Source organism: Papilio xuthus, unplaced genomic scaffold (genome assembly GCF_000836235.2).
Source record: "Papilio xuthus unplaced genomic scaffold, Pxut_1.1 DF826938.1, whole genome shotgun sequence".
NCBI lineage: Eukaryota > Metazoa > Arthropoda > Insecta > Lepidoptera > Papilionidae > Papilio > Papilio xuthus.
In genome coordinates, this window is record NW_013531711.1 from 261,005 (window position 1) to 282,116 (window position 21,112).

Genomic DNA, 21,112 nt, shown 5'->3' on the forward strand with positions numbered 1-21,112 from the left:
TAGCTGACTCAATTCATTGCTTGCTCGGGACAAAACGTAGAAGATATTCCATTCCTGGGCATAGGACTTACCTATAATGGCTAATTTTTATTATTTTTAATTTATTTGTGTATGATGATACTTACCTAGTTATATTCTGTGCATACACTATGTCCCAAGTCATATCATGTTATCTGTTTACCTGTCATCAGAGCATTTTTGTGCGGTTTGGTTTTATTCTTTGGTTTGTTATTTTCAACTTGGGATTTCCTGATTTATTTAATACCACGCTCCGACTCTTTATAACTATTTCATTATTTGTTTTAAAGTACATAAGTATTGGTTGATCAGATAATTATATTCAGAAGTTTATTAGAAGCGATCATAAATGTAGGGATACTATAATGCATACTGCACAATTTCTGTAAACACGTTCACATAGACGTCGTATTTACAGGAATAAAAAAGATATACAGCTCAGCAAGTCTTTAAGTTGGTTACTGCGACACGGCGCTCACAAAGAAGGTGTTCCGTTAAGGTGGGTCTTTTTAAATCATATTGCGTTATTTATACAAAATTACTGTACATCAAAATGATAATAAAGCAAATGTATCTATTGAATATGTTAATGTCAGCAATTACGAAGCAATACGTTGATCCATCCTCATTAAATGATTAACATTTCAGCACTGATGGATACCTATCTGTGGATGTATTACTAAAACATAAAAATTTTAAAGGAAAGTATGACAAAAGTGATGTAGAGAGAGTAGTCAGTTATAATGACAAACAGAGATTTAAATTGAGATGGAATTCTGTAACTAATATATTGGAAATAAAAGCAAATCAAGGGCATTCTATAGAAATTGATGATTCTGATCTAACACCTATATTAGAAGTAAGTATAAACTAGTTTAAAAAAAATAGCATCATTTCAAATGCTTTAGTTTACATTAGTCTGTGCAACATTTTTATATTTTAATCTTTTTTCTCTCTTTAAAATTCTATATTCTTTTTAACCTGAAATAGCGAGAGTCTGAGAGACCACACTATGTTTCTCGCTTATTGAAGTTTAATTCTTACCCGAGTTTCTTACTTATGAACTAATCAAGGGACCTATAATGATTCTTGCTTAATTAGGTTCAATTGTAAAATGATTAAATTCTTGTAATGTTACCTTTTTAGCCTAAATATCAAACAGTGGTACATGGAACATATTACAATTGTTGGCCACAGATAAAAGAGGAAGGTCTCAGTCGTATGAAGAGGCGTCATATTCATTTATCCAAAGGCACATTAGATACAAATGTAGTCAGTGGTATACGTAATAACGCACAAATATACATATTCATCAATTTGGTCAAGGCACTGGCTGAAGGCATAAAGTTTTATGAATCCGTTAATGGGGTTATTCTGACAACAGGCAATGCAGCAGGCTATTTGACTCCCAATTATTTTACTAAAGTTACTGACGTTAAAACAGGTAATTTTTGTTTTTTAAATATATATATTTGGATCATAATTTATTTCTGTCTATTTGCTACGATATTTTTATTTGACTATATATTTTAGGGAAACATCTAATGTAGAAAATGGATGCCAAACAAAATGCACATATGGTACATAATATACCCAACAAAGTTCATGTTACAGGTATTTATTTCTAACAAATTTAATTCATATAAGTATGTTTTTCACACAACTGTTATATTGTGTTCACATGATTATTTTTTAAATTTTTTACATTCATATTGTATTCCTGTATGTTATATTTTCAGGATTCCCCATGTATACTCAACCGGAAGACTTGGAGAAGGTATTTTCAGAATTTGGCACGGTAAAGGTGGAAAAAGTGACAAAACGTTACGCCACCCTATCATTTAGCAGTAACGAGGAGGCGAAAGCTGCCACAAATAAATCCATGAAAATTACTGTGTATGGGGAAATAGTTTGTGTGAAACCTTTCTACACCAAACCTCTAATTGTTACACCAAAAAAAGAAAAGCCGAAAAGTAAAAAAGGAAGTAAGAATCTTTAAGATTTATTTTATCAATACATTAGAAGGCTTTACTTTTCGTCATTTATAAGTTTTTAAATGATTTTGTCATTTCCAAAAATGAACGAAATATCTTGATGTTTTTTCCAGGGACTATATTAGGTCCACATGAAATACTGTTGTCCGGGGAGTTCGATGAACAGTTGGAAAACGTGTTGATGGCGATACGACTCACACAAGAAGAGGTGGAGAAAATAACTGACCTCTACTCGGATCTTGAACAGGTTTTGCAGGTCATCTGGCCCGGTAAATATCCAAAGTGCTGCATGATGTTAACAAACATAATAGCTAAATTAATAATTACTGTATCTTATCACCTTATGTGTATAAGAGTACAAACAAACAGTTTCTAAAATAGAAATCAACACTCAACTCGGCCTTTTATGTATCCTAACAGGTTGCATGGCAATCCCCTTCGGCTCCATAACCACCGGCCTCGGCGTCAAGTGCAGCGATGCAGACTGTTTCATTCAAATCCCCAACAAACTGCGGCACTCCAACAACAACTACATAATGAAGGCCAGGAGAGTCCTTCAAATGCACAAGATTCTGTTCTCCGACATCGTGCCCATCCCGCAAGCCAACACACCCATCATAAAGCTGTACCACATCCCCAGCCGCACCCACTGCGACCTCACCTTCAAGACGCCGCTCGGCACCTGCAACAGCCACCTCATCGACTTCCTGCTGCACGCCGACCCGCGCCTGCTGCCCCTCGCCCTCCTCGTCCGTTACTGGGCCCAGGTGCACGGCTTCACCGGCTCCCGCAGGGTCACCAACTACGCCCTCACCATGATGATCATATTCTACCTTCAGCAAGCCTCCGTCTCCATCCTGCCCTCGGTCCGGTGGCTGCAGCGGGACCCCGCCCATCGCCGCGACATCGACCAGTGGAACGCGGGCTTCATGAGCGACTACTCCCACCTGCCGCGCTCCACCAACTCCTCCTCCGTGGCGGAGCTGCTCGGCGGCTTCTTCCAGTACTACGCCACCTTCGACTTCAAGGAACTTCTCGTCTGTCCCTACCTCGGCTATCCGGTCAAAAAAACGCTCTTCGCCGATATCTCCACTTTGCCCCGCGAATTCAAACGCTACAGAACTAACGTGGAAAAAAATGTAATGTCTCCTCTGAAATTCACAACACCCATATGCGTACAGGATCCCTTCGAGCACAGCCACAACGTGGCCTGCGGCATCTCCGCCAGGATGGCCGCCGATTTATGTACGCTTTTTACTTTTGCCGCATCTGCTTACGAAAGAGAAAAAATGAACGGATGCCGAGGTTTCCTAAGAATTATTTTGCTTCAAAAGCCGAAGACGTTCGGAATAAAATACGCCACAGAGTACAAAACCAACATCAACCCGAAAGAAATCGCCGCCATCAAGAATCCCGACTGGAAGTCTGTCATCAGAGATGTCGCCGAAATAATTTTTCACCAAATTTTGGGTATGGCCTTAAACAAAACCGAAGAGAAGACGATAGGCACGGAAAAAGAAATGGTTACGTTCACCACAATGGCGACGAAGGCCGTGTGGAGAAGAAAGTCTAAGATGTGCTATCTGCGGACCTCCGAGTTCCTGGAGAGGCAGAGGAATTTAACTGATGAAATCATCAAAGTCGAGGAGCAATCGTTCGAATTAAACTTTCAGTTCGAAATAATATTCACTAATGAGCCGAGACGAGCTAAAGTCTGCGTCAGATATTTGAAAGGCGACAAGGACCTCTTTCGTGAGTTTGGAAGATTTTTTCACACCATAATGAATCCGTGGTTGAAGACGCTGCTGAGGCCTCACATTCAGACCGCGAGGCACGCGCACGCAGCGCCCGACCACGACTCGCCCGACTGTGACAATGACGACTCGCTTGACTGTGACGACGAGGACTCGCCCGACTGTGAGGATGATGACTCGCCTGACTGTGAACAAGACGACACTCCGACGTCCAACGGCGTTCCGGCTGAAACTAACCATGCGGCTTGAAAGTGTTAAATCTAAAGAATAACAAGACCCATTAACATTCTAGAAAGCGATCAGAGCAGTGAAGTCTAAATAAAATAATAGCATATTGTAAATGGTAGCGTAGTCCACGATTACAACTCCTGTGCTAGAATTTCCTATGGCATGTGAATCAAAGTGTTGGCCTGTTGATACGTATTATGTTACGTACGTCACAATTTTTCTTTCATCTTATATCAAGAAATTATCAAGTAAACCACTCTACTTGCCTCATGACTTAGTGTCGTTAAGATTATTTTTTATCCTGAACGAATACAAAAAATATTTTAGCATGTGATATTTTTACTTTTAGAATTTTTTCAATTTTTTTTATTCTATACTATATGACATCATTTCATTTTAGAGTGTAATAAGTAATATTTTTTACTATCCTCTTATAACGATTTTATACATAATGTCGAATAGGCATTTCTAAATGTGTAAGTCGAAAATTATGACAATCTTGTTAATTTAAATAAGATATATCGTACGAGTTGAAATCTCTAAATCAAAAGACATGTCTATTAAGCAATAATATTGTGGCTCTGTATTATCGAGCCATCGAAAAAATATTTTTTTTATCTTGTATTAAAATTTTATAAGGGAATAATAAATGAATAGTTTTGATTGTTCGTTTTATTTGTTTTAAGTGAATAATTCCTCTAAAACTGGCCTCTGTTCCATTTCCTCACTCAGTATCCAGTGTCAAACACTTCAGATTTTTGATATGAAGAGCCTTGTATAATTCACATGGAGCTCATTCTCTTGATATACAGCCTGCGGATCAGAGATGTTCTGCAGGGTTGAGTTTTGCTATTGCTCGTTAGCTAAGTATATGGGAGTGAGTGCTTTATGCTATGAAATACACATGAATACCATCAGCCAATTTCGTCAGATATTAACAACGGAGGCTGTACATTTAGTTTAAACGACGAATTTTTGTGAAGTGTAGTAAATCTTAACATTTTTCAAATAAGATATGACCTATAGGTCTATGTTACCAGGTCATAAAATTAAAAAAAAAAATTCTTCATGTGCCACTGTCATTTTACCATGTGTCCGATTTGTTTTGTGTCACTGTCATTAGTTGAAATTGAACCATTTTTCAATCCGATATTCCTTTTATTTTGATAATTGTTTTTATAATTTTAATATGACCACATCGTATACTATAAAAATCAAACGGTTAGTACAAATAAAAACTAGGATTTTTTTCACGTAGTAAGATTATTTCAACATGTTTGTACATTGTTTATTTAATGCATTGAAGTTTCTAACACAACACACTAATAAACCAGTCCAAAATGATAAAATAAGATAAAACCCTTTGTCTAATATGTTTAACAGTTATGCCAAATTATAACTTTCATAAATGTTAAGAAGGTTTTGTAAATATTTTTTTTTTCAGATACCAACACGTTTTTTGAAAAGTTGTCGTCAAACCATGTGGAGAAAATGGCGAATAATGGTAATTGTTCACTAATTCCATTTAAACAAGGTTCAGACTCTGGGGTGACCCAGGGAGACCCATAAACAATTTTTTGTGTAACTAACATCTTGTTTTTCAAAATTTGGAAATTGTTAAGGCCGGGGCTCATATTTCTTGTGACTACTATGTATTATAACAGTCGAACCTAGATAAGAGAGAACTGGAGAAGTGAGAAACCTCTATAAGGAGCTATTGTCTGGTCCTGACAGACAACCTCCGTAAGCAACAAAAATATGACAGTCCTTTGGGATTTCCTTATCCAGGTTTGACTAAGATTAATTACGTTAATAGATTTTATGACATACATTTCAGACGACATCTTAGACATAACCAACTTACACTTGGAAGGTAACTTTGATTCACAAGTTGAAGGACTTATGAAGTACATTAGATTGACTAGAACTGAGGTGGAACAATTGCAAATATTAATTAATGACTTGCAGGGGACAATGGAGAAAGCTTGGCCTGGTTAGTACTTAAATTATTTATATGCATAAAACTCCATGAATTGGTATTCCTTTTAAGTAAGTAAATATTGATCACATGTTTCAGGTTGTACTGTCCATGCATTTGGATCTATTGTTACCGGGCTAGGAATAAAATCTAGTGACCTGGACTGCCACATCAGCGTGCCCCCCTGGCTTTGGTCTCCGGCTAATGTCTATGTTTATAAAGCCAGGGCACTCCTCAAAAAACAACCTCATATTTTCAAGGAGCCTTTTGCTATCAGTGAAGCTAAGATTCCAATTGTAAAATTTTACCACATCCCGACTCAACGACAGTGCGATATCACTTTTACGTCCCCGCAATCTATCGAAAATAGCAAATTACTAGCTTACTATATGGAATTGGATCACAGAGGGAAGTCACTCACTATTCTAATAAAGTACTGGGCAAAAATACATGGGCTAACGGGCACTAATTTAATACCCAACTATGCTATGATTTTACTAGTAGTATTTTATTTACAGCAAAAAGCCATTTTACCGCCCGTACATAGGCTTCAAAGCAACGAACATATTGTTGACAACTGGAATGTGGCCTTTGAGGATGTTATGCACATTAGTGGCAACAACATAACCCTTTATGATCTTCTCGGTGGTTTCTTTATATTCTACAGGGATTTTAACTATGATAAGTTTATTATTAGTCCATTTCTGGGGCAACCAATAACTAGAGAATCCTTTTCCAAAGTGGGAAATGAGCCACCAGAGTATAGATTATATAGAGAAAATTTACAAAACGATAGGTGTAAGCCATTGAGAATGGGTAGCATAATTTGTTTACAGGATCCTTTCGACCACAGCAGAAATTGTACTGTGGCAGTCCATCCTAAGTTAGTTAATAAATTGATGTCATACTTAAGACTCGGCGCGACGGCGTATGAAATTGAGAAGAGTGATGCCTTCCTCTGGGCCATTTTATCAATGAGAATAGAAGAACGTCCCGCCGTAACTACAAAAGTAGTTCCTCGATGCATCTTCAAAAAGAAAAACGCTAGTAAAAAACAGAAAAAAATCTTTCATGAAGCATTTATTCGTGCTCGACAAAAGAATAAAAACAAAATTTGAACATAGATATTTTCTAACGTGTTTTCGGGATATTTTGAATATCGCATGTAGTCTTTAGACATATCTAAGTGAGGGCAAATAAGAATTATGAATATCGTATTGTGTGATAATTTAAAAATAAGGTACAATTGATAACAAAGATTAAATAAACTCTTTAAATAAATTTAGGGCTGTAATTCAGGTTTTAATGCTTGTCCGAGAAGGACTCCAGTTTTTTCTGTTTTAGTGTGTGTGTTAATGTAAGATCAGTGAAACCGGAAAATCTATTTATTTTTAATATTTAAGATGAATGTAATGTAATTCTAAGCATATAATTTGTGAAGTATTAAATGTAACAGATTGTGATTAAATCAACTTTTATTCCGCAGACGCCATTTAAAAACCGCTCTGCGGGTAGTCACAAAAGTCTACTAGGCAACGATGTTCAGTCACCAACAGTGATTTGCATCACAAATTAATAAATTTTGGTATTTATGAAATTAAAAATAGATGAACATATAGATATACTTGCTAGTTGGTTGGACAGAATTCTGATCTTGTTAAGTATACCGGTAACAAGAGACTCGGAAACACCGTCGGTTTTTATTGTGCTATAGACTGCCACTTTGATTTTTAGTCATCTAAAAAACAGTGGGCATAAGACAAAACTAAATTATGTCAGCGCACTAGCGCCCCCTGTCACTGTCATAAGATCCTTTTTGTACTTTTTATACAACAACTGTAGTTCTGTACTTCACTTGCTGTATAAAAAAGTTTTCCTGTTAATTGATTTTTGGAAAAAAAAATCATTTTAAAATATCTTTCTCCATTTCAAAATGACACCTTTGAAAAATAAGTATTAAAGTTTCAGAACGAATTTGGCAATGTCAATTTTGAGTGATTATTAAAGTGACAGTGAAGTTGTAGTTGTATCGGTTTGATTATTGTTATCAAACTCAGTTTTTATTGCCCGCGATTCGATTCAAAACAATTCTCGTAATTACAACCTATGCATCGCTTGCCTTTGTTACAGTTGTTGGCGAGTGTTCAACTGTGACAAAGCAAGCAGTTATTTCCTTGTTACTTTTGTAATGATAACGTTTGACATTGGTAATATAATATGAAGATTTTAATCCTTTTTTTGTGTGTTGCTTTTTCGCGGGCGAAAATTGAAAAAGCGAGAGTAGGGCCAGGATACGACTGTCCTTATTGCCAGCCTGAACAGGTCCATATTTCCTTTGGAGGTGAGTAATTAAATTCTACACTGCAATGTAGAATGATTTGTGTAATATATGCACCTGTTATTAGAATGATAATGCAAAATTCCCGTTTACTTATTTTTATACAATTACTTTTCAATTAACTTACAAATGAAATATATCGTTGTTCTGTCAGAATCATCGCAAATTTTAGGAATCTTTATTTTCTTTCGCAATATTTTGGATGTTTAAAGAAGAAATAAGTAAATGCTTAATAAGTACTGGAATGATACTAATTTTTTTTACAAATACAAAGTTGTTCTAAAAGGGTTATATTTCTTTAGTCCAGTACCTTTTTAGCTAAGCAAAGCAGGGACATGAGGATAATCATGTACAAAACACATCAAACATTGTAATACTGATAAGAGATGTGAAGGATACTGTATCATGTTCAGTGCAAGCTGTACAGTTTTATGTTGACATATGTCTATACTATTATGATGTAATAACTCTGTACATAAATATCGTTTATTTAGGAAATAAAAAAACAGAACATTGAGTCTTTGTTAGAAAATTTGTTTGGATATAATTTCATCATTCAGATAATGTGTGTGTAAATAAGCAAAGAGGTCACTTATCTACTTTCTTAACTTGTTTATACTACATATTTATTATAATAGTGATAGTTAAAATTATTATTTTTTATATAAAATACAATTTCTGGCAAATAACCATGTCTTTGTTCAAATATATAGTTTTAAAAACTTTTAATCATAAAAAATTGGTAGTTCCAATAATAGTTATTGTTTAGTAATTTTATTGTTTCAGTAACTGGCAAATGAAACAGCACAGTTGTTAGGCAATTAACTTTTTAATTTCCCAGAATAAGAATGCATGATGGCAAATTTTAATTAAGCATGATGTTGTTTCAACCACTTATGTTGTACTTAAATATGTAATCATAATTTACAATTTCCATATTTATAATATGTGATTTATGAGTATGGAAATTGTTACAGTTTTACTGAAATAAATATCTAAACTCTTTAATAATAATAATCGCTAGTTGTATCACATCAAGATCAAACAGAACAAAGGGACAGAGCAGACCACATAGAGTCAATACTCATGTCCTCCTCCTTAGTCTCCAGGTCAACCTTGCGGGCGCGGCTCGCAATGCGCGCAATCTTCAGCCGATAATGACTGCCGCTTGACAAATTGATTGTACACAAATACTATTTTCAATTAGCCGCGTATTTGTTATAGGAAAATTATTGTACTAACATGTTACAAGTTATTTTAATTTTTTCTGTTATACTTACGTTATCATCAGTATTATATTGAACTGTAGTATAACGGAAAATATTTAACGGACTTTTTATTAGAACATCATTCAGTTAAACTTTGATGTTAATAAAGTTGATTATTTCTCGGATGTTTAAATTTCCGACTCCAGAGAAGACGAACGATATAGTGGCGACATGGTCGACATTCAACGACACGGGCGAGAGCCGCGCGCAGTTTGGCGTGGGCCAAATGGACCAGGAGGCGTCGGGGCGCAGCACGCTCTTTGTGGACGGCGGGCCAGAGCGCCGCGCGCAGTTCATACATCGCGTCCTCATGAAAGATCTCAAGCATGACACCACATATGGTAAACATCTCGTTCAGACTCAAAAACATCCCACAATAAATGATATTAAGTTCAAAGAGAGCCAAATCCTAAACGTTTTTAAGATTGTTTCAATGTCTTTTCTCTATTGGGCTCATGAGTTTATGTTTTGTTGGTAAATGGCAGTGTACCACGTGGGCTCTGAGTACGGATGGTCAGAGGAGTTCTGGTTCAAGACTCCGCCGGCCGGCGAGGACTGGGTGGTGCGCGCCGCCATCTTTGGCGACATGGGCAACAAAAACGCACACGTAAGTCGCACTCTCCTACAAATACGTTTTAAACCAGTAACCACGAACAACGATACCATCACATCTTTGTTATGGCCCAACGGTTAGTTGAAGTCTCAGGTTTCAGAAATTCAGAATTAGAACGAGAAGTTCTGGTTGTATTGCGTGTCTTGAAGACTTAATAATGGACCAAAGCTGGTTCTCGCTGGCAGGCATTGTCGTACTTGCAAGACGAGGCGCAGCGCGGGCACTTCGACCTGATCATCCACGTGGGTGACTTCGCGTACGACATGCACGACGACAACGCGCGCGTCGGTGACCAGTTCATGCGCCAGGTGCAGCCCCTGGCCGCCCTCGTTCCGTACATGGCCTGCCCCGGCAACCACGAGGAGGCCTAGTCAGTACTAAAACTTAACCTCTATACCTTAACATCTCTTAGATTTAGAACATCACGACAGCAAAAGTAGAAGTAACAAGGAAGAATACAAGTACATATACATAAGTAGAAAGTACTAGTACACAAAGACAACATGCCTCATATCATGTAATCGTTCGGACAAAATTATACGAAGTTATCAACTTGCTATTTATTTATAGCCACCAAAACGAGGAAATTGTCGAACATATACAGTAAGTTATGTTTGTGTGGCGGCAGCAATTTCAGCAACTACCGCGCGCGGTTCTCGATGCCGGGCGGCGCGGAGAACCTGTACTACAGCTACGACGTGGGGCCCGTCCACTTCGTCTCCATCTCTACGGAGCCATACTACTTCTTGCAGTACGGCCTCAAGGTGTTAGAGAACCAGTTCCGCTGGCTGCACCGCGACCTCAGCGAGGCCAACAGGGAGGAGAACAGGTTCGTATCTACCAGCTGGAGCACGCGAATTCCCCGCCCTCAAAATAAACGTCTGCGCATAATTTAAACTGTAAACTAACTCTGTTCCTGAATTTATCAAAATCGGTTCAGCTGTTGTTGAGTTACGCTGTAACAAACATAATTCCAGATGGTGATACTAAAATACTGTTTTACCGAAACATCTTCAACTTTGTCAGTTTATAATAATGTGGCTAGTGAGATAATAAAGTTTAACATTCGGACAATGACATAACTTATCATTAATAAAATGAACATTATAATTACAGCTCTCAGTGACAATATCAGTGACGTATCACGTTAGTAACGTAACATAACATGCTAGCGTATTCATCGTTACAAATTATTCAATATAAAAACTTCTCATTTCGCACAAACTAAAGAAGATATTGCGTGGATATATCTAGATATTTAATTTAAAAAAACGACTCTCTGATGTTGCGAATTAAAATATTACCGAGCAAAAGGTTTGAAACCTCTTCATAAACGTTAAGAAAGACTAATTAAACGAAAAAAATGATTAATTTTTTATTTAAATTATTACGCCGTACACTTCATCTAAGTTACCGTGGGTTTCCGAGACCAAAATCCCGGCTGGCAACATATCATTATCTCTATTTTGTCAAAGACAATGACAGAGACAGGCTGTATGGCTTAGTTCCTTTGCCTGCTCTTTCGAGTGAATAATAAAAACAACAACAACAATGACAGAGATGTCAAAACAGAGATTTTGATTTCAGAAACCAACGATTAGTGAACTAGTAAACATAATATTTATACGTAATCTTACTAGAGTTTACATTAAATATGAATGCTAAAAAGTTCTAGAAACAAAGAAGAAAATTCATCGTAATAAAATAAAAAAAACACATTACATGCAATAATTTACATGCAACAATAAGACTGTAATATTCCACGTGTAATTTTCTCGTAAATATAAGAAATAATTAACTGAATATTTTTATGTTTTAACACATGTCTTGTCTCTACGTGCTAATATATTTATGTTGTTTTGTTTTCTTTATGTCTCTAATATGTTATTATGATGCAACATATAATAATTTTCACTAATATATAAAAACAACATATGATTGTATGTTCATATATTGTTTTTGTATGTCACAATGTTATCTGTTATGTCCCGGATGTTTGAAAACTACAACAACTGCTAATATTAATGCGTTAAATCAATTACAAAAGTTCGCGTTTGTCAGATATTTTAGGATAAACATAAACCCTTTTTTTAGATTTTTTTTATTTTTCTTTACCTTTTACAGATTTTTCAGTTGACAATTTAACTAAATAAATATCAGCGTGTTGTTTTGGAATCCGTCTAAAGGCATGACGATTTGTTTATGAATTGTTACTCGTGTATGTGTGCGTGTGTGTGTGTGTTTCCACTATACAAACGAGAAAGAGACAACAATATGTTTCCGTACAAGTGTTTGGAAAGTGGAAACTCAAGGTTGATAACTAATATACTTACGTTTGCAATTTTTACGTAATAACATTCATGTGAAGCGTTTAATGGTGCTTTTACATCAACAAGAAAGAAGTTATCCAAGAAGTCTAAAATTTCGAACATGGCTCCAAATTAAATAGCATAGACATATTGAATGGAACATTTGACGGGTCAAAGCTGGAAATGATTACTGCTGTATTTCTTGTCCAAAATAAAATAAATTTACAAACACAAGATTAAAATAAAGCTTATAAAAGAGGATTTTTTTTTTGGTAACGGCCACTTTCTCTTTCAGCTTATTTTTCTTCTTTCTCTACTAACCGAGCGCAGTTTTATATTAAACACGTGGTTGTTGTGTTACAATTTCCTTTATTCTGCTGGAACAAGAATGACTTGAACTGAACTAAAGTCAAACATTGAAATCATTTTCTTGGACGCATGTGAAATGTGGATACAAGAATTTATGGAGTAAAGTATCGACGAGCAATGTGAACTTACGTAACAAGATACTAGATTCAGTTTACTGAAACCTACAATGTTTTCTTTTTCTGAGAAAAAAAAATTGTTTTGTGTCTAACAAGAAAATTTTAATCTTTCGGGATCATCGATGAGTATATTATGAAATTTCTTAATATCAGAGCAACTTGCATACAATAACAGTGTAAAGAGAGAGTCGGCTTCGTCAACAGGCGGCTTCGTCCGTGGATAGTAATATACGGGCACCGGCCCATGTACTGCAGCAACGAGCACGTGCTCTGCGAGAACAACTACCTGCCCACGCGCGTCGGTCTCCCACTGCTGGGCATGGGTGAGTGCACACGACATCTCTTGTACAAGACGGATCTCCAAAACAACACTTATTGTACTTAAGTGTAGGGAAAGCAGTTGTTGTACTTTCGACATATCCGACAAGTAGGTGTATAAGTGTAAGTATAAAGTGTGTGAGTGTGTGCGGCGTTGCAGAGCTAAGAGGCCGTGGATAGTGCTGTACGGTCACAGGCCTATGTACTGCAGCAACTCTGACGACATCGACTGCAGCTTCGAGTACACCAGGAAAGGCTTACCCATTTGGGGAAGCTACGGTGAGTGTTACGTTTCAGCCGTGAGTTTCTAAAACCAAAATCCTCGTTTAAAACATATTGTTATCTCTGTGTTGTCAAACATGACAGGAATGATGATTTTTATACAACGATTTTGGTCTCAGAAAGCTACGGTTAGTGTTTTTTAATTCTAGATTATGTAAAGATTTGCCGAAGAAGTAATTTGCCGTGTCATTGAAAAATTCACGTTTTAAAATAGTTACGAAAGCTTCCAGGTTTTTCGAGACGTTGGCTAAAAGATTGTGATAACACAACACGTAAAAAATATACACACGTGCCGTGTGTCCAGGCATGGAGCCGCTGCTGAAGCAGTACGGGGTGGACCTGGTGGTGTGGGCGCACGAGCACTCCTACGAGCGCCTGTGGCCGGTGTATGACGAGCAGGTGTACAACGGTTCGCTGCACCAGCCCTACACCAACCCCGGGTGAGCACACTGCACACTTCACTCCACTTGTTCAAACATTTATTTACAGTTTTGACTTAAGTAACACGAATATCGAAATGATTTTATTATGTATTCAAAACATGTAATATTATTTATTTATCAGTTTGATAAGTTCTATTCTAGTCTGGTGACGTTTAAAAAACTGTTTTCGAATTATTTAACAACGGCTATAACAACACCAATACAATTTTGCGCTTTTTACTAACGATTGTACTAATATTTTTTCAATGTATTGATGAGTTTTGTGAAACTATCGCTTTTGTGTATTTCAATTTCGTGCTGTGAAACAAATTATCATTTTCTTCCAAATTTTTGTTCAAAGGTAAATAATTGTTTCTTAAATTACATTTTATTATGAAGCTGACAAATCATTCACGCTTATTATTTTGCTTATAACTAATCAATAACAGCTTGTAACTATGGAAACAGCAATACAGTAAATAAGTTTGTTAACATAGTTATGTTATAGAAATTAAAGGGTCTGTTCCACAACGTTCAAATATATTGCTTGATATTCAATTAATAAATAAATTATCGGCATAATAATACTTTCTATCGAAATAGTTTTTGTCCTTCGTCTTTCATAGCTTAGGATTAACTTAGACATTGTGGAACAGTTCCTTGAAGAAATGTGCATTGCTTAATTACTATTATAAATTATAAACACTTACGTCGTATATATATAAGAAGGGTACTGTATGTTGTATGTTTGTTTGCAGCGCGCCGGTGCACATAGTGACAGGGTCCGCGGGGTGTCAGGAACGCATCGACCCCTTCGTCTGTGAGTACCACATAGCTGACTCTGCGTACAGTTAAACAGGAGCTGCTGAATGTTTGTGTGTCTGTGTGTCTGTCCGCAGCCAAGCCGCCGGCGTGGTCCGCCTTCAGGTCCACACACTACGGCTACACGCGCTTCTACGCTCACAACAACACCCACATACATATTGAACAGGTGACACACTCTGCTTATTATATTTCACTAGCCTTCTCCCGCGGCTCTGTCCGTACCGATTTAAAATAAACTTAATTAGTACCCTATGTGTTCTTTCAGACTATGTTCTACATCTATGACAATTTCAGCGAGATCCATTCAGCCGTTCTGTAGTTACGTGCCATCCATCCAAACATTTGCATTTATAATATTAGTGAGAAATAGTAAGATCGTTGTGATGTCTCTCTTATATAACGTATTCATTATATTTTTCATTCAAAGGAAATGTCGCATTAAGAGAATTTTAGTTATATCACGTACGCCGTGTGAATGTCTGCAGGTGGACGTGGACCTGAAGGGCGAAGTGATCGACTCCTTCTGGCTGATCAAACATCGCCATCATCCCTTCCACAACTTGTAGACTTACCTCCAGCAGGGAGGAGGGGGACTTAGGAATAACTTATATAAGTCGCAGACAGTTTGCGGAAACGAGAAAGATGGTCGACGTCTCATAACTGTGGTCAATTATATTTGCGAAGAAGTTTGTCAGAATATTGATAATATGCACAGACATATTATTATGTCCATATTTGTAAAGCAAGTACAAAATACGTCTTAATATACCAAATATTAATTAAAAATATCGACAAATTGCAGTAGAATATATGCAATGTTTTTTTAATAATTAACTAAACATATCCTTAGTATTAGTTAAGGTGCAATTAATTAGAGATCAGCAAATGTAAATGAAAGAGATAATATTTGTTATCTATATTATATAATTGTGTATTTCATTTTTGTGATGAAACGCTTTAAACATTATATAAATAATAAATAAATATTTTTAGAGAATGTTTGTTAATCTTAATACGATTTAATTCTACTAAATAACTGGGAAATAAATGTATTTTGATAATATTTGATTTTTATTTCGTTACCAATTCAAAAAATTTCGTTACCAAGTTCACAAAAAAACTTTTGTTCACAAATAATATAATAAATAGAGAGATCTATTAAATACCAAATGCTAAGACTACACACACTACTAAAATCCTTTTTTATTTCGTATAATAAAAAAACAAATATTTACTGCTTTTGGGGGTAATAGGGTTATGTGGGTTTTTTACACTATAACCCCCTCTGGCTATAGAACGCATTAATGCACAGGAGTAAAACCTGGTAGATAGAATAATATTAGTGACGTCATACTTTTTATTTCTGACAATTTACCCTTATCAAAGTTACAAATGTATATGATATTTGTGTTAACTAGGTGTGTAATGTTGCAGGGCGCCGGTGCACGTGGTGACAGGCTCTGCGGGCTGTCAGGAGGGACGCGATCACTTTAAACGTATTTCACATTATTTATCTCCTTTGACATCGAGCATTGCTCTAGCAATACACAAACATCTACAGTGGGCTGAGCACGAATGTTTGTTACAATCGGCATCGTCGAAATGTGTGCAGCGCGTGTTTCGGGCGTAAATTACACCAAAAATATCTTACTGATTTTGACATAATTGACGATGACGATATTGAGGCGATTGTCACAATTTCGTGCTTAGCTCACTGTAGATGTTTTTAAGGGAATTGAACGAATTTTATACCTGGATAAGCGCGAAACGGCAATAAGTGAAAAAATGTCTCGTTTTTGGACTCTCGTTTATCCAACTTCATCTGTAACTAATATTTTAGGGATTCATCTTATTAATAAATTATAAAAACTCTGTCATTCTGATGTAAAGTCGTGTACTGATATTTTAAATTGTCCAGGTAAGCCGCACAAATGGTCCGCCTTCAGGTCGCAGGACTACGGCTACACGAGGTTCAAAGCCTTCAACAAGACTCACATCAACATGGAGCAGGTCAGCTCACAATACACATCAGTAACACAAGTAAATAGCTACTTTAATATGTTGTCAAATGATTTAAAAGTGATTTATTTGCAGGTGTCAGTGGATCTGGACGGTCAGGTGATAGACAGTTTCTGGCTCATCAAAGATAGATCTGAACTATGAAGTGAAAGCTTAGAACTGTAGATAATTTTTTAATTAGAACAATTTATAAAAAACAATCAAAAATATCAGTACGTAGTTACGTATAAAGGAACAAATTAATCAAGAGTTTTTACGTAAAAACATTTTAAAATATGCGATTTACTTAAGATAATTAGGATTTATATAATATTTTTGAGGGATGTTTTTGTAATGATTTGGGGAGATTAGAATCCTTTGGCTCGAGAGACGTGCTTTCGTTACAAAGTCGAGTGTCAGAATGAATAGTGAGGGGACACAAACTTCCACATTTTAATAAGGCTGGTGTTGAGTCAATACACTGGTTTGTTTTCGAATTTTCTTCCTAACAGTAGTAATCTGATTAGAGGCTTTTTTTAACCACCAAATGAATTTAGAATGTTTTTTGTTACGATGTTTAATAATAAATAATAGTAAGTAAAAACTTGTTTGATTAATTATCTACTTTTACTCAACGATTTATTTTAATTTACTTCTTATAATTTGAATAAAACAATAAATTACATATCGCACGCACAACTGTTTATTTAAGCTTAAAATATAATCAACTTAATGGCAAAGTAAAAAAAATTATCAATATACATTAAAATATCACAAACAGTTTGTGATAACTGATTTGTACTTAAGGCGAGTGAAGCAACTCAACACAATTGTATGTACAATTCATTACAAGGCACAAAATAACATCGAAGTTTAACTTTCAAACAGCAAGTGAATACTATCGTAAACACTTAAAATTCCCATACCTATGTAAATGTATTATATATTTTGAGTATAGTTCATAGTTACACTATTTACAAAATCTTATCGATTTGATGTTTAATCTTAATTTTATGTATTGAACTTATGTTAATTATAAAATATGGTAAACTTATAATTACATATGTAACGACAACTAGTTTTTATATACAATTCAATATGTATATACATAAAATATTTGAATAAGAAGCATTTTAATACATAATGCGCTGAGATGGCCGCATACAGTCAGACAACAATTGCTGACGCTATATTTATCCGCTGACTAACAGATTTTAACACCGAGGCAACTATCAATGCAACGTCTGTCCCACACTGACTTCTCCGTCACTTCTACTAAATCTAGATTTCCTAACATCCCCCCTCCCCGCACTCACCTCCCCCTCACTTCTTAAAGGCAGAATGACACTGGAAATATCTGAACTATATTTGGATACGATCGAGGAACCGCTGGATTCGGATATTGTAGGAATTTTATTCTTTTTTATTTTTCTTTTAAATTTACGCTCGATCTCACCCAGACTACTTATGTCTGATGACGAGTAGTCACCGTCCGCTGAACTTAAACTGCTGCACTTGTTGAGAAATTTAACTGTTGTGTTATGCGGCTTGCTTTCTAACTTGGATGGGGTGGCGTCGAGGTTCGACAGCACATCGCGCGACGTCCGCGGCAGACGTAAGCTGAACCGGGGCGAGGACAGATTGATCGACAGTGCCAGTTCGTTGATCTCATCCAGTTCAATGCGCAGGTCCTCGCGGTGCGCCGGCGCCGCTGGACTGGTTTGCCGGTCCACTGTCAGGGCCAGTGCTAGCGGTGACGTCGTTCGAGTCTTAGTTTTGGTCGGTGACGTCATCACGCTCCGCACGTGCGCGGGCGACGTCTGCGTATTTTTCTGTGACGCTGCAAAGTTTTTCTTGCCTTCTTTATTTTCAGACGTGGAGGGCTGCGCCAAGTTCTTTTTGAGTATATCTGAACATTCATCCATTATCAGTTTTTTGATTAATTCCTCGTTTACTTTCTTGTCCCTCTCTTCTCTAGTATTTTCCGTAGGCCACAGATCGTTGTGTATAGGTTGTATGTTCCTAGGCGAAGTCTGGGTCGCTTTCAATGATATTTTGTATACGGGGTTGCTCTGAGTCGCGTGATCTTGCGTATCTATTGAGTGGACGAACTCGAAAATATCGACGGAGTTTTTAAGCGAGAGGTTTGTAGATTTCGTGTATGTAGCATTGTGAACGTGCGTTTGGACGTTCTCGTTAAAAGTCTCGTGTTTGTCATCTGCGGGAATATTCTTTACTTCATCTTCAGACAATGAGAGCTCGTGTTCTGTTCGTTCCTCCTCAAAGTCATCAGCGTAAGTCATATGTTTATCACTCCTCTCTGTTTCACTAGACACGTTAGATTTCGACGGCGATACCTTTTCCTTGACATTTTTCCGCAACGTTTTGGTAACATTCCTTTCAATATCCAACACTTCCTCCAGCAAGTTTTCATCAGACGTTGTGAGAACGTGTTTGTTTCCTTCTTTAGTGGGATTGTTATGAAAAGAATTTTCTCTACTGGTCAATATTTTATCGAGGATCGGACTGAGAGGTATATCTTTGTCGGGGATATCGGATATTTCTCTTTCAATATCACTCACTTTAATGCCTCCTATTGTCAGTTTTGTATAAGGAATGTACTCAGCATTGTTCAGTTGAGATTTTAATATTTGTTCATTTCGAATTGGATTCGTTTTCTTAGGTGATGTTCTTAACTTTTGATTTGGATATGTTTTACGATTTCTGGATGTGGATGGGAGACCGTATATAGTATTTATTTTTTTCTTCCACTCGTCAATGTTGCGGTGGTTTTGTGGTGGCTTAGTTGTTAATTTGCTTTTAGCATTGTTTTTACTCTTGCTGTCAACGATTGCGGATATCCGTCGAGACGGAGGTCGCACAGAAGGTTTGTGCGCCTTTTGACTTACAGCTCTATCTGCGTCAGTACTTGTATTATTGGTTGAATCGCTGGTGTCGCAGGGCAACATTTTAGACACCCTTCTGACGGCAGGTTTGGTCGGGGGAGGGGCGGTATGTACAACTTGCGGGTAATGTGTGATTCTCTTTTCAACTTTAGGTGCGGGTTCATGTTGCAGTGCAATGACGGCAACATTAGTTTGCGTCTCTAAGTTGTCGGGGCTCACCTTTTGCTCAGGTAAAATATCCAATTGTAAAACTTTCTGTTCCCTCAATTCACTTCTAATATTAATGCTGGGCATCTCTTGTACGTGCAGTGGTTTCTGATTACAATTCTTCACTTTAGGTTCCTCGTAGGTGTAAGTAAATTCATTATATGCAACACAAGGGCCACCAGCACTACACTTAGCATTATTAAGTTTGACATCTTTTACATTATCACTAAAATGTTCATCAATTTGTACAATTTTGGTTCGCGATATAGCTAAGTTCTTTTTACAAGGCTTTGTCGGTTTCGACAGTCGATTAACTTGGACAGAGGCATTAACTGTTTTCGGGACAGGTTTTATGCACATATTTCTAGTTCCCGTTTCTTGAGATTTTTTGGGCAATGGTTTTTCGTCAATGTTATATCTATGAAACTTTGCATTGACTATTTCTTCTATGTGGACCTTTTCATTGAACTGTTGGTCTAGAGGTGCAGGCAGGACGGTGGGGCGCGGGGTGCGCGGTACGAGCTGGCCGGAGACGAGGGCCAGGTCCTGGGCGGCGGCGCGCAGGAGGTCGCCCAGCCTGTCCAACATCGCCTCGTCCTCGGGCTTTATTGCCGACGTCGGAATCCATATTTCATCGTCAGTGACATTAACCATTTCCATCTTGTTGCCGCTCTTAACCTAGAATTAAGAAAAGTACTTATTTTTTTACCTACTATATACTATAGTAGACCAGCTCATAAGCCTTTTCTTAGAACAGAGGCAACAAGGTCATGCTTTGAGTTCATATTGTAAAAGTCATTGCGTCGAATACTCTTAATGAATGTTTAATTTAATGACGAGTACGTACCATATATCTATCGACTGGGTAAACCGTTGGGCCGGATCTCATCTGTTCGTGAGACACAGCGGCTCCGGCATCCGCTCGCCGCTGCGTTCTGCTGACAAACAGAAACACCAAGTTACAACACCTCGCTACAAACATACACATTGTATCTAGTACATACTAAGTTCTATGATGAAAAGCACATATATTTATAAATTCCGTATGGCTTTGGTTGATTGCAGGATTTAATTTTACAACGACATTGTTTAATTGTCTATAACATAAATAATTAAGGCGAAAACAATGCTGTGTTGATGTTCAATGTGCATTATGAGAAAAATATATA

At 36.9% G+C, this 21,112-nt stretch overlaps 4 protein-coding genes across 8 annotated transcripts in view; 3 read left to right on the forward strand and 1 right to left on the reverse strand.

Annotated features, from left to right (window-relative positions):
• Positions 1–1,369: 1,369 nt before the first annotated feature.
• On the forward strand, positions 1,370–4,657 carry LOC106121698 (speckle targeted PIP5K1A-regulated poly(A) polymerase). Its single transcript, XM_013317463.1, has 5 exons — positions 1,370–1,462; positions 1,552–1,632; positions 1,758–2,003; positions 2,126–2,281; positions 2,433–4,657. The coding sequence occupies exons 2-5, from the start codon at positions 1,572–1,574 to the stop codon at positions 4,013–4,015; spliced, it is 2,046 nt and encodes a 681-aa protein (XP_013172917.1). The 5' UTR covers positions 1,370–1,462; positions 1,552–1,571; the 3' UTR covers positions 4,016–4,657.
• A 437-nt stretch (positions 4,658–5,094) lies between these two features.
• Positions 5,095–7,440, forward strand: LOC106121600 (speckle targeted PIP5K1A-regulated poly(A) polymerase). 2 transcript variants are annotated; one of them, XM_013317314.1, is made up of 4 exons: positions 5,095–5,215; positions 5,439–5,498; positions 5,832–5,987; positions 6,072–7,440. In XM_013317314.1, the coding sequence occupies exons 2-4, from the start codon at positions 5,486–5,488 to the stop codon at positions 7,088–7,090; spliced, it is 1,188 nt and encodes a 395-aa protein (XP_013172768.1). In that variant the 5' UTR covers positions 5,095–5,215; positions 5,439–5,485; the 3' UTR covers positions 7,091–7,440. The 2 variants fall into 2 exon arrangements, with proteins under 2 accessions (XP_013172768.1, XP_013172769.1); XM_013317315.1 differs by having other exon boundaries at positions 5,203–5,251.
• Positions 7,441–8,000: 560 nt separating this feature from the next.
• Positions 8,001–17,111, forward strand: LOC106121763 (iron/zinc purple acid phosphatase-like protein). Of its 3 annotated transcripts, none has more exons than XM_013317567.1 (10): positions 8,001–8,313; positions 9,725–9,919; positions 10,064–10,185; positions 10,377–10,561; positions 10,820–11,020; positions 13,464–13,582; positions 13,890–14,025; positions 16,267–16,328; positions 16,751–16,842; positions 16,927–17,111. In XM_013317567.1, the coding sequence occupies exons 1-10, from the start codon at positions 8,190–8,192 to the stop codon at positions 16,993–16,995; spliced, it is 1,305 nt and encodes a 434-aa protein (XP_013173021.1). In that variant the 5' UTR covers positions 8,001–8,189; the 3' UTR covers positions 16,996–17,111. The 3 variants fall into 3 exon arrangements, with proteins under 3 accessions (XP_013173021.1, XP_013173020.1, XP_013173019.1); XM_013317566.1 differs by lacking the exons at positions 13,464–13,582; positions 16,267–16,328; positions 16,751–16,842; positions 16,927–17,111 and adding exons at positions 13,190–13,308; positions 14,766–14,827; positions 14,907–14,998; positions 15,318–15,742; XM_013317565.1 differs by lacking the exons at positions 16,267–16,328; positions 16,751–16,842; positions 16,927–17,111 and adding exons at positions 14,766–14,827; positions 14,907–14,998; positions 15,318–15,741 and having other exon boundaries at positions 8,002–8,313.
• A 791-nt stretch (positions 17,112–17,902) lies between these two features.
• Positions 17,903–21,112, reverse strand: part of LOC106121670 (uncharacterized) — a 61,128-nt gene continuing 57,918 nt past the window's right edge. The window contains exons 4-5 of one of the 2 annotated variants that reach the window (XM_013317406.1): positions 20,791–20,878; positions 17,903–20,621 (exon numbers count right to left, since the gene is read on the reverse strand). In XM_013317406.1, coding sequence (XP_013172860.1) covers positions 18,063–20,621; positions 20,791–20,878 — 2,647 coding nt within the window. In that variant the 3' untranslated portion in view covers positions 17,903–18,062. Of the gene's footprint in view, positions 20,622–20,790; positions 20,882–21,112 lie in introns of both variants that reach the window. The other variant, XM_013317405.1, reaches the window with a different exon arrangement.